Source organism: Juglans microcarpa x Juglans regia, chromosome 1D, assembly GCF_004785595.1.
Source record: "Juglans microcarpa x Juglans regia isolate MS1-56 chromosome 1D, Jm3101_v1.0, whole genome shotgun sequence".
NCBI lineage: Eukaryota > Viridiplantae > Streptophyta > Magnoliopsida > Fagales > Juglandaceae > Juglans > Juglans microcarpa x Juglans regia.
In genome coordinates this window covers 24,146,504-24,162,087 of record NC_054594.1, presented here as the reverse complement: position 1 = coordinate 24,162,087, position 15,584 = coordinate 24,146,504, and the positions used below count along the sequence as shown (strand labels likewise).

Sequence of the window (15,584 nt, the reverse complement as noted above, 5' to 3'; positions counted from 1 at the left end):
ACGATTATGTGGATAGTTAAGGTTTTAGCAAGACTTTGTAATTGCGTTTTGAGATTCGCGGTTTAGCGATTTTATATCCAACAGGCTTAATTTGTGGAATATAGGAGATGATATTTAGAAAGATTAATTTAAGGTTTAGACGTTGAGGTTTAGATTCTAAGACGTAAGGCAGTTTAGAGCCATGTCGGGCTTACAATTGTAGAGGGTAGGAAAGACTATATGAGTTGATTAAAGACTATTTTCATCTATTTATTTGTTACTTGTTTAAAATATTTTAGCTGGTATTTATGTTTTACATGTTTTGTTTTCTTCCCTGGAACGTTTAACTGAGTTTAAGAACTTCAGGATGGCTGCTCGTCGTCGAGTTCGAAACCTTGAAGATTTGAACGAAAACAACAATGAGAGAGACTGCACGTTCAAGCAATTTAATCGCATTCATCCGCCCACCTTTGATGGAAGGGGTGATTCCAATGCAGCTGAGGATTGGATTCAGGACATCGAAGAGATATTTAGTGTTTTGGAGTGCACCGATCAACAAAAAGTTCGTTTTGCAGCCTTTAAATTGATCGGAGAAGCGAAGAGATGGTGGAACTCTGAGAAAGCCATCAGAGAAGCTGGTGGAACTGGAGAAGTGAGCTGGCCTCACTTTAAGCAAAACTTCTTCGACCGTTTCTTTCTAAAAGTAGACCGGGAAGCTAGAGCCCGAGAGTTTACTAACTTGGTGCAAGGGACCATGACGGTACGCCAGTATGCTGCAAAATTTGCAGAGTTGTCACGCTTCGCCTCATTTTTTATTCCCGATGAGGAGAAGAAAACCCGAAGGTTTGAAGAGGGTTTAAATCATCGAATCTATGAACGGGTTATGGTTTTACAAATTCAAAACTTTTCAGACTTGGTACCTAAAGCGATGCTAGTGGAACAGAATCTTAAGAGAAGTGCTGAGTTGCAGGAATAGAGAAAGAGAGCTACTCCACATGGATCCTTTAGTATGGATCAAGGGCCATGGAAGAAGAGAAATGATGTTAGCAGTTCGGGACAAAAGCAAATGCAAGGTTATCAATCGAATAACCCCTGCAAGTTTTGTAACCACGTACACACTGGGGAGTGTAGAAAGGAAAATGGGTCATGTTTCCGATGTGGAAAGACTGGCCATTTCATCAGAGAATGCCCATTACTGTCAGACGACAAGAATAAGACCAATACACCTCCAGGTCCCCGTCAGACGACACAGGGAAACAATCAACGTAGAATGGGACCAGCTCGAGTGTTTGCATTGACAGCTGAAGATGTTGAAGACGATAACAATGCGATCACAGGTACCCCACTTTTTTTTTTTTTTTTCCTCCTTGAAAGCTTTTGTTTAGTTGAGTTGGGATTAATCATGATTGCATGAAACTTTTCTAGTTGTATAGTTTAGAATATTGTGGTTTGGTTGGAAAGGTTTTCAAATGGATTAGACCGAATATTTTTTATTTTTTTATTTATTTTATCTACGAGGCTCTAGCTTTTGGTGTTTGATGAGTTAGTATGTGTTTTGGAAGTGAGGGGTTTAGGAAAATTTATGGTTGAAAGTAGATCTTCTAAGGATTCGTGAATTCGTGACTTGAGTTACCTAGGACTTAATTTTGGAGCATTTGATTGTGCCATTATTTGGAGGTTTAAATATTATTTTGGGAGCTCTCTTTTAGTTATTTGTGAGGCTTAGTTAAAAAAAAAATGTGTAAAGACTGGTTATATGTGGAGATTAGTTCTTTTCCGATGTATGTGTTTGAGATTCAATGTTTTAGGACTATAAGTTGTTAGAGTGAGCAGCGGAAGCGTGGTTGTAGTGATATAATAGTTTGAGAGTGTATTTCGTTATTCATTGAGGTTTTATATTAGGTGGAGATTTTGGAATTTATTATTTGGTCTTTAATTGCGTATGGAGGTTTATATTCTAAATTTGATAAGGCGGTGTGTGCGGACGTGTATGGCTAAGGATAATATAGGAGAATACAATCGGTAATATTGGAGAGTTAGGATTTAGAATATTAGGTTCGACAAATTTTGGATTATTAGTTAAGTGCGACTTTATGATTAACGAATGGGTTAGGCATGGAATTGTGGTAGCTGATAAATATTTAGGCCTTGTTGGGGTGCTAGCAAATTTCGGGGACGGAATTTTTTTAAGAGGGGAAGAATATAACACCCAGATCCAAGATTGGTATAGTTGGACTGTGGATTTTTTTATTTAATTGGAGATCTATGCCGTTTATTTATTTATTTATCTATTTTTATTTTTATTTTTATTCTCCCCGATTGTTTTATTTTTTTTCGTTTCCTTCTCTTCCCGTCTATATTATTTTTTTTCGCACGGTTTTTTTTTTTCTTTTTCCGTCGCACAGCATGCATACACACATGCATTCGTTCACGGCATGCATGCACACACACGTCTCTCTCGACTCTCTAGGTTTCACCTCACATATATATAGATGATTATATTTTTTCCCAAGCACTGAGATTTTACCCAACATTGCCGCCGCTAGAAACTCCTCCCCAGGCAAACGGCAACCCGATCTCTGCACCTTTCAGCCATCCCCGTTGCCGTCCAACACCCTCTCAGAAGCCCAAACACGTTCGTCACCACTGCTGCCCGATTTGTCCTCCCCCAACCTCCATCTCCACGTAAAACCGACGCCAAAACAACCCTCGAAAAACACTTTCGACAGCCACGGAAAACAGCAACCCATGCTTATACCGAATTAAAATCCTTTGTTTCTCCTCTCAAAAACAGAGCAGCACCACTTATACGGTTAGTCACCACCGTACGTCGGGGAAACTATCAGACCAACCACAGAATCCGCCGGTTGTCATTTTTCCATCAGCCTCGAGCCGCCTCAGTCCCGCCTTGTCCCTTGCGGTGAGTACCTCCTTCGGTTACTCCCTCCTTTCTCTCCGCCCTCTCTCGCTCACTTTTCCCTCTCCTTCTCTAGTGCCCAGCGCTGCTCGATGGAAGCTTCGCCTCGCTCCTGCTCTTCTGCCGCGCCACCGCAGTCCCTCCAGTCAGCCCCGTCGCGCCTCACCCTCAACGCGTGCCACGGTTTCCTTGGGTAGTTTCCGCCGTGCATGTTATTCAGTTACGTAGGTTTTGTTTTGGTTAGATTTCAAGGAGCTAATTGAATTACCGTAATGCCCTTCACTGCAGGTTATATTAATGGGATTTTATATTTTATTATGTATTAGTATACTGTTATTTAATTATGATTACAGAAAATTATTTTATTATGTTATTAAGTAAAGACTTATGTTAAGGGTAAACAATATTGGAGTAATGTTGTTTTTACATTTTAGATATGTTTTAGTCTATTTAATAATAGTTATGGTTTATTTTAAAATATTTTGGGATAATTATATTATCTAGTATTGAACTTTATAAGTTGTTTTCATTAATAAATAAGTTAGATTTTTTAAATGTTTTTAGTCAAAGTTATCAATTGGACAGTGGCGATTTTAGAAAAAGATGATAATTTTAAGGTTTTGAAATTTTAGGTTTTGAAGAATTAAGTAGGTTATTTTAGAAATTTAGGATTAAATATCGAAATAAGTGGTTGATTGGAAATTTACGGGAATTACTTGATTATTTGATAGGTGACGATTGTTAATTGTTCGACATTTTGAGGAAAATTCTGAAAGCTAAGAAGTCCAGGTAAGCGGGGTTCCTATGCTAGACTTTGCATTAAAATAAAAAGAGCTGAGGTCATTTTTGGAAAATGTGCATGTTTTGCTATGAAAAGAAATTTGAACTACCTCAGTTATTTGTTCTGCATTACTCATGAGATTCTGTTTAAGAATAAAATATTTTCTGTCATGATTGGTATAGACATGAGCTTATTTTTGACATTTTGTTTCTGAACTTTGAAAATGAGAGCGAATATGAAATTTGTGCATAAATTATGTTGTGATATGATTTTGTTCTGTTCCGAAGATTTTTGTTTAGTACCTTGCTTGGAAAAGACGTGATTTCTGAAAACCTTTGGCATGACTCTCTGATTCTGAATTTGATTCTATTTCCGTTCTGTTCAGTTACGGCCTGCCACGGGTGATAATAGTGGCATACGGCCCAACCACGGGTTACAATAGTGGTTACGGCCCAACCACGGGTAATAATAGTGGATACGGCCCAACCACGGGTAATAATAGTGGATACGGCCCTGCCACGGGTTATAGTAGTGGTCTCTGTTTTGAGTGCACACCTTGGTGACAGAGTGTTTTATGTTCTGCTTGGCTATCCGCAGATGCACAACCCTACCACGAGGAATATACATGGCCTTTGTTCTGATATGATGTTTTGATGATGATGATGATCTTTTATGTTATGCCAAAGAATATTTTGAATGAAATTATTTCTAAATCTTCGCTCTTATATTTTCATAACATGTTCTGCTTCCGCACTCTGAAAATGAAAATGTTTTGTTCTGCATTCTGATTTCTGTAAATGCTCATGTTTATACACTGGTATATGTTCTCTGCTTAGTGAGTTGTTGATAACTCACCCCTTATCTCCATATATTTTTCAGATAATTTTGATGGTTTACCTGGGGAGCAAGAGTAGACAGTTTAGCAACGTGTGATGATCGTAGTGGAATAAGTGTCTGAGGGTATAAATGCTTATTTGAGAGTCGTAGTTAGTAAGCTGATTTATTTTTCGAGTATTTGATTTGATGAGTTGAGGATGTGTTCGAGTTTTTGGAGAATTTCTAATTTATGTTATTGCGGATTTATTTATTGTCGCCATGGAGGAACTTAGATTTTTGGTTTGATTAAGTGTATTAATATTTTATGGGATTTTTGTGGAGTTTATAGTTGTGTTATTTAAGTTAATTTTAAGTATTAAGAGCTAACTCTCCGGACCTCTGGGAACGGGGCGTTACACCATCACTTTTGTTACTTATGCATATGTACTTGTTACGTTATGCCATACCCTGATATGTTTCCAGTACATATTTATCTGTTGCACGTTATGCCATACTTAATTATTACACTTCACAATTATGTCATGTTTATTTGTTATGCATCATTATTACATCATATCACTTGTCTCGAGTACACATCATGTCATGTCAAGTTATTTCATCTATCTTTTCATGTCACATCACCTTATGTTATGTCATGAGCCATACATGTAACACCCCCTAGAGGAGCCAAACCACCTATAGAACAGCATGGTTTTGATGTGCCAATTTTTATTGCATTTGTTCCCTCTCCTTTTGGTCGGTTCCTTAGATTTATCCACCCGTGAATGTACTCCTTTTCAGTCAGTTTTTTTTTTTCTCACCAACTCATCTACTTTCATGCCACTTCTTTTCAGTTATTTTTTTCTTCTCTCCAGAACTACCACACGTTGTCGTACCCCACTACATCACAAACTCTCTCTGACCCCTCTATTTCTTCGTAAGTTTCCACCACTCCATGAACCAGCCACTGCCCAAGCCCCCCTCTCGGTTGGTCTCACTGCCATGAATCACTGTTTACATCCCATGCAAGCCAAGTAAAAGTAGCTCTTTTCGTCCACAAATCAACGGGAACCACTCGAGCCTCAACGTCCAGGAAAAAAAACAGCCAACCACTACCTTGAACGGAGGACTAACCCTAGATGTACCTTGTGTCATAGTAGCATCACTGCACCAGAGCGCCATCGCACCATGGATTCACATCATTGGAGACCACGACTCTGACTCATGGGAGAGGACCACACTAGGCACAGCCTTCACGGACAGCCTAGTTTCACGTCTGCTCTTACCACCGCCGAACTCACCATGCACGGCTGTCCCTCCCAAGCAACCCAGCCCTTTCCATCGTCACAACCATGCAGCGGGAACCACCATTGGAACTCCGTCTTGCACAACCCAACCCTACCTCTGTTTTCTTACACCCAAACCAGAGCACTCCAAAGCCATCCACAACCCTCCCTGAATGGACATCTCAGCCACCAGCCATATCACGGTGACATCCAGCGACGTCGATAGCTCTTCCAAGACATCGTCCCCTCACCGAAAGTACTGCCGAGAACTACACGCCATTCCAACTCTGCCGCTTTGCTCTCGGTAAGCCACCCCGATCCTTCCCACTACCCTCTCTCTGTCTTTCTTTCCTCATAGTATATCTCTCTCTCTCATTACTATCTCTCTCTCTCATAGTACACTGCCGCTTCTTCCAGCCGCACCATCGTAGATACCAACCCAGGCCAACACTACACGTATATCTAAAAATGTTTTCTGAAATGTGCAAAAGAGTGTATATCTGAGAATTTTGTACACGTGATATGAAAATGTTTTAAATCTGTTTTTGATCATATGAAAATGATATGAATATGTTCAGCACGTGGTTCGATATGACATGCATCTAAAAAACCTTTGGCATGACTTATCTATTTTTATTCTAATTTTGATGCTGGTTCTGATATGATGATACTGGTTCACGTAATATGTTTGGTACCAACATGATATGGTATGAGTGCACCCACTTTGAAAGCAAAGTGGTCTTTTATGTGTTTTTTCCTGTGTATACACTCGAGGCTTCGAGAATGAATAAGGGGAAGTTTCACAATATGATGCTGTCTGGTTTGGCCATCGGGGATAGCACAACACTACCACTGGGGTTAAACGTGATATATGATACGATATGATACGAAATGATATGATAAGATGAAGATGTTCAGTTATGTTACGCCAAAGTGTGTTTTTATATGACCAAAGTGTTTTTTTTTATGAGCTATTGCTTTTTGAATATGAAAATGAATAGTTGGTTATTGAAAAGTCACTTTGCTTTTCTAATAACATGTTTTTGAAATCTGCATATGAAAATGAAATATTTTGTTTTTGCATACCAAACTTTCTGAAAAGGCTCATGTTTACATACTAGTATCTGTTCTCTGCTTACTGAATTCTTGATAACTTACCCCTTATCTCCATAACATTTTTCAAATAATTTTGATAGTACAACTGGGGATCAAGATTAGAAATCATGTATAAGGCTACCTGAGCATAGTGGAATAAGTACAAATATGGTACTTTGGTTATCTGAGCATTTAATTTAATAGTTCTGTTTTGCTTTGTCGATTGGGTATTTTGGAAGGGGGTATTTTAGATTATTCATATTGGAGTAGTTGATTTGAAACAACGAGTTATATGTGTCATTGAAAACTTTAGAGTCTATGATTATATGATTGAGACATGATTTTGAGTGACAAGTAGTAACTCTCCAACTCATCCAATACCGGGACGTTACAATACGAGCCCATTAAGAAATATTTTCCAAGTCTAGTCATGTTATGTCCACATATAGTCAAGTTATTGTTCAAGTCATTTTCAAGAAATTATGGTAACCCGACGAGACATGACTACACTATCATATGTAACACCATGAGACAAGAGTATCATGGAACCCTAAGAGGCAAGAACATCATGGCAACCCTATCAAAATAAGAACATTATGGTAACCCTACAAGACAAGAATATGTATTATGTTCAGTCTCAAGTTCATTTCATGTTAGATTCCAAGTTCATGTTCACTTTATGTTCAATTTCATGTTCAGTTCATGTTCAATTTCACGTTTAGTTCATGTTTAGTTTTACGTTTAGTTTATGTTTAGTTTCAAGTTCACGTTTAATTTTACGTTCAGTTTATGTTTAGTTTCAAGTTCAGTTCAGTTTCAGTTTCAGTTCATGTCATTTCAAATTCAATTTAGTTCACGTCAGTTATAGTTCATGTCGATTGCAATCAATGTCAGTTCACATAATACTCATCGCTTCAATGCTCCATTTTGGCTCCCTTGGCTGAGTTGCACAAGCTACTCAATGGACTATTCTAGTAGTTATATTAGTCTTTGCATGTACTTAAGGAGTGTTGTCTCGAGTACTCGTGATGTTACAGGTCTTTTGGATATACATTGAAATGTTTATTATCTTAAGCTGATGAAATTTGTTTGGATGTTTGGGATATATCTTATCGGGTACATAGTATTGCTCAAAAGCAAAAAAAAATTATCTGTTGCGAATATTGCATCTCTATTTGTCATGAATGAGGCATGTAAACATGTGTTGCATGTCCCGATACTTCAAAGTCTGCCAAATCCCAAGCAAAATCTAGGGGTGTCACAAGAGTAGTTTTCATATTTATTTGAGCCACAATTATGAGTTGTAACCTATGAGGTAGGGGTAACATAGACAATATACAAGGAAGGACACCGTAAATAGGTCATCATTCTCTCTGTTCTTCAATTCAATATTAGAAAGCCTTGGAAGAAGAAATTGTGCGGGAGCGAAGAATTGCTAGGAGGGCAACCATGCCTCCCAAAATCATGCACCAATGAAAAAGGTCAGCCCGTTGATGCATTTGAGGGACAACCTCATTCACAGTCAAAGGCAACCAGAGGCATAGACGAGTCCTCTATTTAAACTCACCTCCCTTATAATGACCAGGCAAGGGAGAGCCCAATCAGATACACTTTTAGCATACTAAACTATAATATATATTCTTTTTGTAAATACATTTTTATGTATTTGATCAAGTATACTCATAAAAAATTCTATAACTTATATAGACTATAGTTAAATTCAGTATTGTACTAGTATTTGTCAATTATTATAAAATAATGTACTTATACTATAATATAAATAAACTAATAGTTTAGTATATATAAATATTATATTATTACCAATATCGATAATACATAAAACTAAAAAAATCAGACCGGACCGGACCAAAATCAAAAAAATTGAAAGTTCCAGTTTCAGTAGTGAATCAGTCCAGTATTGGTTCTTAAATTTTCAAAATCGATACATACTAGTTTGGTTCCAAAAAATGTACAAAATTGGACCTGTTACACCCATAGTAGCAAAGGGGTAGAGGGTGATGGAGCCCAAGTGGCTGAGTTGAGGACTGCAGCAGTCAACTAAACGACTTCCTTTGTGGCGTGTTGGTGAAGCTCTGTGGTGAGAGAGATCGACACTGTTAAATCGAGAAACAGATGGAGATAAGGAGAGTGAGTTTGTTATAGAGAATCAAAGTCCCACAGATAGAACTAACGACGGATCTTGAGATCCAGTTGACCATTTTGAAAATCTTAAAGCACACATGACTCTCCACAGGTTCCCAGGACAGATAGCATGTTGAACCTTCCCTTTAATGCTAAAGGGTATGCCAATTGGCTAGTTCTGGGCATTGTAATCGAGGTCAATTGGCAATTTTGAAGAATTGGTAAAGCTATTCTTGAAACAATTCATGGCCAGTGGGAGACGAAGGCAACCAGCATAATACCTAATAACTATTAAACAGAAGGAGGAGGAAAGCTTGAAGGTATACCTCACCTAGTTCAATAAGGAGCGATTAACCACGAATGTTTAGGACGAGAAAATACACTGATGGCCCTCCCAGGGGGCATTTGGCCTCAAAGTCCATTCATGGCAAAATTGGCAACGAGCATTCCGTTGACATTGAGAGAATTCATGGACAAAACCGATGACTTTGTGAATGCTAAAGACCAGCTTCAGGCCTTAATTGCACTGCAAAAAGCTGAGATGAAGGAGGCAAGTAAATACACTCAGAGGTCAAGTTAGAGAAGAGCCTCAAAAAATGCTGGGCAAAGCCAATACGACAAAAATCGGGAAGGATGAACACCCCCTGGATAACGAGGTTCAAGGCTCATTCATAACAACCTAAATGTGCAGGTGGAAGCGAGTAATCAAAGGAGCTTCACCAAGATAATTATCCATCTCAGCTTGAGGTTGTGATACTCACACACCCCACATAAAATCCATTTAATCTAAAAGCCATCAATTTTACAAAATCCAGTTTGCAAGCATAATTCATAGTTCAAAAGTAAGAATTCCAGCAAATAGTTATCAAACATAAAACATGCTAATAAACAATATTTTGCAAATAATTACATGATGAGGAGCAATGCAAAAACAAATACATGGTGACAAACATTATACGTGGGGAAATTTCCAACAAGCATTCACAAGCTGTAATTTAGCACGCGGGAGGGAATTTCCACCTCACATTCACAAGCTGAAAACCAAAGCAAAAGTGGAAAATTCCCAACACCCCTTTGCGACTGAAAGGCAACATAAACAAGGATAAAATGCCCACGTCACAATGTATTATTGGCAGTAATTAAAACAAGGGATATACAACACTATTTACACAATAGAAATAAACTATTGGACAACTAGTAAAGGTTCCACTGGAAAATCACATAAAATTACAACTTTACTTGATTATCAACCACATCACATCTACACAAATCATCCCGACATTTCACATGGCACTCGGCCACATCACAAAATATAAAATTTGAAATTTCCATTAACAATTTTTTTTCCAAGTTCATTCGAGAGCCATTTACCACCTCTGTATGATGGGGAAAACTTCTGAATGATTGTTGATGTAACACCTGTGTCCAGCACCAAGCCCAAGCCAAGCCGCATTCTATAAAAAAATTTATAAAGTTAATAAGTTGGGCCCTTAGTTTTGGGCACATAATTTTGTTTTTGTTAAAGCCAAAACTACTAAGTTGAACCCATTTTAGAATTTGGGTTAAGCCATTTGGAGTTGTTAAGTCACTAGCCATATAAGTCGGCCTGGCCTATATATATATATATATTTATACATATGTATTATATATATATTTATATATATGTATGCGCGCATGTGTGTACAAACAACTTAAGACTAAAAACCCATGATAGGCCCAACCTGTGGGTTTGATCCCTGGACCTTGAAATCCTAGATTCATATTTGCATGTATGTAAGCCATCCTCACACACAGAGGACAAGATCTTCAACCTAAACATAGGGCTGCCACTCCAAGTATTTTCCGTCTTGTCCCTTGGTTTTTTCCATTGACATGCAGCACCAAAGAAAGTTAAGGAAACCCCTCAAGTTGCTCGTTTCGTCCCATGCAAGCCGAATGTGACGTACTCCACACCGTTGCCACCTTGCACCAAGAATAGCCATAGCCCTTCATGCATGTATGTTCACAACATGCTTACACCTCACTAGACAATCGTTGGAAGTAACCTCCATGTTACACTAAAATCTGCTGCAGTTTCTTCTCTCCGATAGCTCCTCTAGTTGCACACCGCCATGGCACACTGGGGCCAAACCAAGAGCCACACCACTGCCAAATCTTTTTCACACCATGATATGAACCCAGAAGAATGAAATCCCTTGAACCTACAATCAATTTGAAAACTTACCCAAAAAAGCCAAAATCAGGTCAATGGAAGGAGAATCTAAGCCCGATGAGAACTCGTTTCAAGAACCTAGATTATATTAAAATCTAGACCTGTTGAAGAACCTGTCTTAAGAACCCAGATTACAAGGAGGAACATCACAAAGGTTGTGATTTACCTTCGATAAGTTCAAAAGTTCAATCAAGAACAAGAAGAGTAAACTCAACTCACAATGAAAATTCAATATTGTCTAAAACTTAAAATGAGGCTACAAAGAAAATTTAAACCAAAACCTAAGTAAAACCCTAGACCAAAATAATGTCACTTTTATCCAAAATGTCCCTGGATGAGTAGTGTTGTAGCTACAGTAATGCAGCTATAATAATGCTACAATAACTTCTTAAAACCCTAATTTCTAAAAGTAACTTTCTAAATAAGCCCTTGGCCAAAATACATGCCCTTCCCAAAAATCCTAGTTCATAAGAAATAAGACATATGTGGGTCAAGCAACCTTAAGCCCACTTATTCTAAACTGATAAGACAAATCTTTTAACAAATTGAAAGCCTTCAATAACAATAGGCCCAAACAATAACTCTAAGTCATGTCTTCCACAACTTGTATCAAGTGAATCAAAACTGGTTCTCCTTCTTTCAAGCCCATCTTGAGTGGTGGGCTCTTGCTAGCTTCATCCCAAGTGGATTGCATCAATCCTTGCATTGCTTCTTTGATCTTCTTGGCTCTTGATCTTGTGATTGGCTCATCTGGAATTTGCAAAGGATCTTTAAAACTAGACCCACTTTGGTTCCCATCATTCCCCCTCTTCTCAAAAGGATTCGACCTTGAATCTTTACCTACATCAAAAGGAGAAAGATTAGAAACATTGAAAGTAGCAGAAACATTATACTCAACTGGAAGGTCCACTTTATATGCATTGTCATTAATTTTCTCAAGTATTTGGAAAGGTCCATCTCTTCGAGGATGCAACTTAGTCCTTCTATGGACTGGGAATCTTTTTTTGCACATGTAAACCCAAACCCAATCTCCTGGTTCAAAAATGACACGCCTTCGCCCTTTATTGGCTTGGGGAGCTACCCTTTCATTCTTTTGGGCAATTTGAAGTTGTACCCTCTCATGAAGTGACTTCATCAACTCTGCCTTCTTTTGTCCATCCAAGAGACTCTTACCATCAACAGGTAAAGCCATCAAATCTAAAGGAGTAAGTAGATAAAAATCACAAATAATTTTGAAAAGAGAATATGAAGTAGTAGTATGCATGATCCTATTATATGCAAACTCTATAAATGGCAAACAATCCTCCCAAGTTTTTAAATTCTTATGAACAACAGTGCGTAAAAGCTGAGTTAAAGTCATACTAACTACTTCAGTCTGACAATCGGTTTGCGGATGACAAGTAATGGAAAATAAGAGCTCAGTACCCAATTTCCCCCATAACACCTTCCAAAAGTAGTTAAGGAATTTAACATCCTTATCAGAAACAATACTCCTAGGTACACCATGGAGTTGCACTATCTCCCTGAAAAACAAGTCAGCTATGTTTGAGGCATCATATGTTTTATGGCATGGAATGAAATGTACCATCTTACTAAATCTATCCACAACCACAAAAATAGAATCCCTACCCCTTTTTGTCCTAGGCAACCCCAAAACAAAGTCCATAGATATGTCTACCCATGACTCACTAGGAACGGGTAAGGGTGTATACAACCCATGTGGCAAAACCTTAGATTTGACCTTTCTAAATGTAATGCACCTTCCACAAATGCGATTCACATCTCTCTTCATCTTAGGCCAAAAGAAATGTTCATGCAAAATATCTAAAGTTTTCTTGACACCAAAGTGTCCCATTAATCCCCCACCATGTGCCTCACTCACCAATAACTCACGCATAAAACAACTTGGCACACAAACTTTGCTTTCTTTAAACAAATAACCATCATGCTTGTAAAACTTACCAAATGCCGTTTTATCACATGCCAGATACACAATAGAAAAGTCAGCGTCATCGGCATACATGTCTTTCACATATTCAAACCCAAACATTTTAGCACTCATAGAAGTAAGAAGTATATACCTCCGAGATAGAGCATCAGCAACAATGTTCTACTTGCCTTACTTGTAACGGATGACATAGGGAAATGTCTCAAAGTTTTCCATCCATCTAGCATGCCTTTTATTCAACTTACCTTGACCCTTGAGATGCTTCAATGATTCATGATCGGTGTGGATCAGAAATTCCCTAGGCCACAAGTAGTGCTGCCAAGTCTCTAATGCACGAACAAGACAATAAAGCTCTTTGTCATAAGTAGGGTACTTCAAGGATGCCCACTTAGCTTCTCACTGAAGAAGGCTATGGACCGCCTATCCAACATCAAAATAGCTCCAATCCCTATTTCTGAGGTATCATATTTAATTTCAAAAGTTTTGTTAAAAGCAGGTAATGCTAACACAGGTGCAGAGCACGACATTTCTTTAATAGTGGCAAAAGCATTCTCTTGATTAGCCTCCCAATAAAACCCAACATTCTTTTTAATTACCTCAGTAAGGAGTGCAGCAATGGTGCAAAAATCTTTAACAAAACGTAGATAAGAGCTAGCTAAGCCATGAAAGCTTCTTACCTCAGTGATTCTTTTTGGCGTTGGTCACTTCTTGATGGCCTTGACTTTCTCTTCGTCCACCTCAATACCTTTTGTACTAACAACATAATCAAGAAAAACAACTATTTTCATGCAAAAGGTACATTTCTTGAAATTAGCATACAATTTTTCACATCTTAACACATCAAACACATATCTCAAATGCTCAATATGTTCATTTAACTCCTTACTGTACATTGTTATAAAAAAAATTAAAAAAAAAAGTCCATGTTGTACACAAGGATATCATCAAAGTACATAACAACAAACTTGCCTATGAACGCACGTAGGACATGGTTCATTAATCTCATTAAAGTACTGGGTGCATTCGTAAGTCCAAATGGCATAACCAACCATTCATATACCCCATACTTAGTCTTAAAAGCAGTTTTTCCTTCATCACCCTCTTTCATTCTAATTTGATGGTACCCACTTTTAAGATCAATTTTACTGAAAATACATAAGCCATGCAATTCATCAACCATATCATCATTTCTAGGGATGAGATGACGATACTTTACCGCGAGATTGTTGACCGCCCTGCAATCAACGCACATCAATGTCGTCCCATCCTTCTTTGGCACTGGTAGTACTAGTACTGAACATGGGCTCATGCTCTCCCTCACGTACCCCTTGCCCATCAAGTCCTCAACTTACATCTAAAGCTCCTTTCTCTCCTCTGGATTACTCTTATAGGTTGGTTGGTTTGGAAAAGCAGCTCCGGGCACAAAATCAAGCTGGTGCTCAATGCCTCTAATGGGTGGCAACTCATTAGGCATATCCTCTGGGAATAAATCTTCAAACTCCTGCAACAAAGAAACAACCAAACTAGGAAGAAACTGGTTAGTTTCATCAAAATTAAGATAAGACTCTTTATAGACAAGTAAAATCATAGGGCAATTTGCAGAGAAAGCCCTCTTAACCTCACTCTCCCTTGCATAGAAACTCACTTTTGTCTTTCATTTACTCTTTGCAGACTCTCTTTCTTTTTTCTCTCGTGGCTCTACTTTTTTTTTCTTTACTCTCAGCCACCTCTCTACTTTCTTTTTCACTCTTTATTTTTTGCACATTTTCACTCTCACTCTTTCTTTTTTGCTCAATCTCTTTTTCACTCTTTCTTCTTTGATCACTCGCATTTTCACTATTTCTTTTTTGATCACTCTTATTTTTCAGTTTCAGTTGGTCCTCATAGACTTGGCTTAGAGTTAAAGGAGCAAGCTTGATTGTTTTGCCCTTCTTTTCAAAGTTGTACATGTTCTTGAGCCCACCATGTGTCACCCACCTATCATACTGCCACGGCCTCCCTAACAAAATATGGCCAACATGTATAGGCACAATATCACAAAGCACCACGTCCTGATATTTCCCAATAGAAAAGGTAACTAACACTTGTATGTCCACCCTAATCTCCCCCCAATCATTCAACCACTGCAATTTGTATAGTCTAGAGTGTTTTAAGGTTGGTAAATTCAATTTCTCAACCAAAGTAGTGCTAGCCACATTAGTACAACTCCCCCCATCAATGATCATACTACATACCTTATTGTTGACATGGCATCTAGTACGGAAAATGTTCTCTCTCTGTTCCTTTGCATCCTCCACCTTAATGTGTGTATTAAGGGCATGCCTGGCAACAAGAGACTTACCTATCACGGTGTATACCACTCCATCATCATCACTAGCATCAACCAACTCGGGCACCTCATCACTGTC

The 15,584-nt window shown here is 38.3% G+C and overlaps 1 protein-coding gene across 1 annotated transcript; it reads left to right on the top strand.

Moving 5' to 3' along the window:
- The first annotated feature begins 346 nt into the window (after positions 1–346).
- Positions 347–955, top strand: LOC121245045. The gene has a single exon (XM_041143358.1). It carries the CDS (start codon positions 347–349, stop codon positions 953–955), a length of 609 nt encoding a protein of 202 aa, XP_040999292.1.
- Positions 956–15,584: the final 14,629 nt, after the last annotated feature.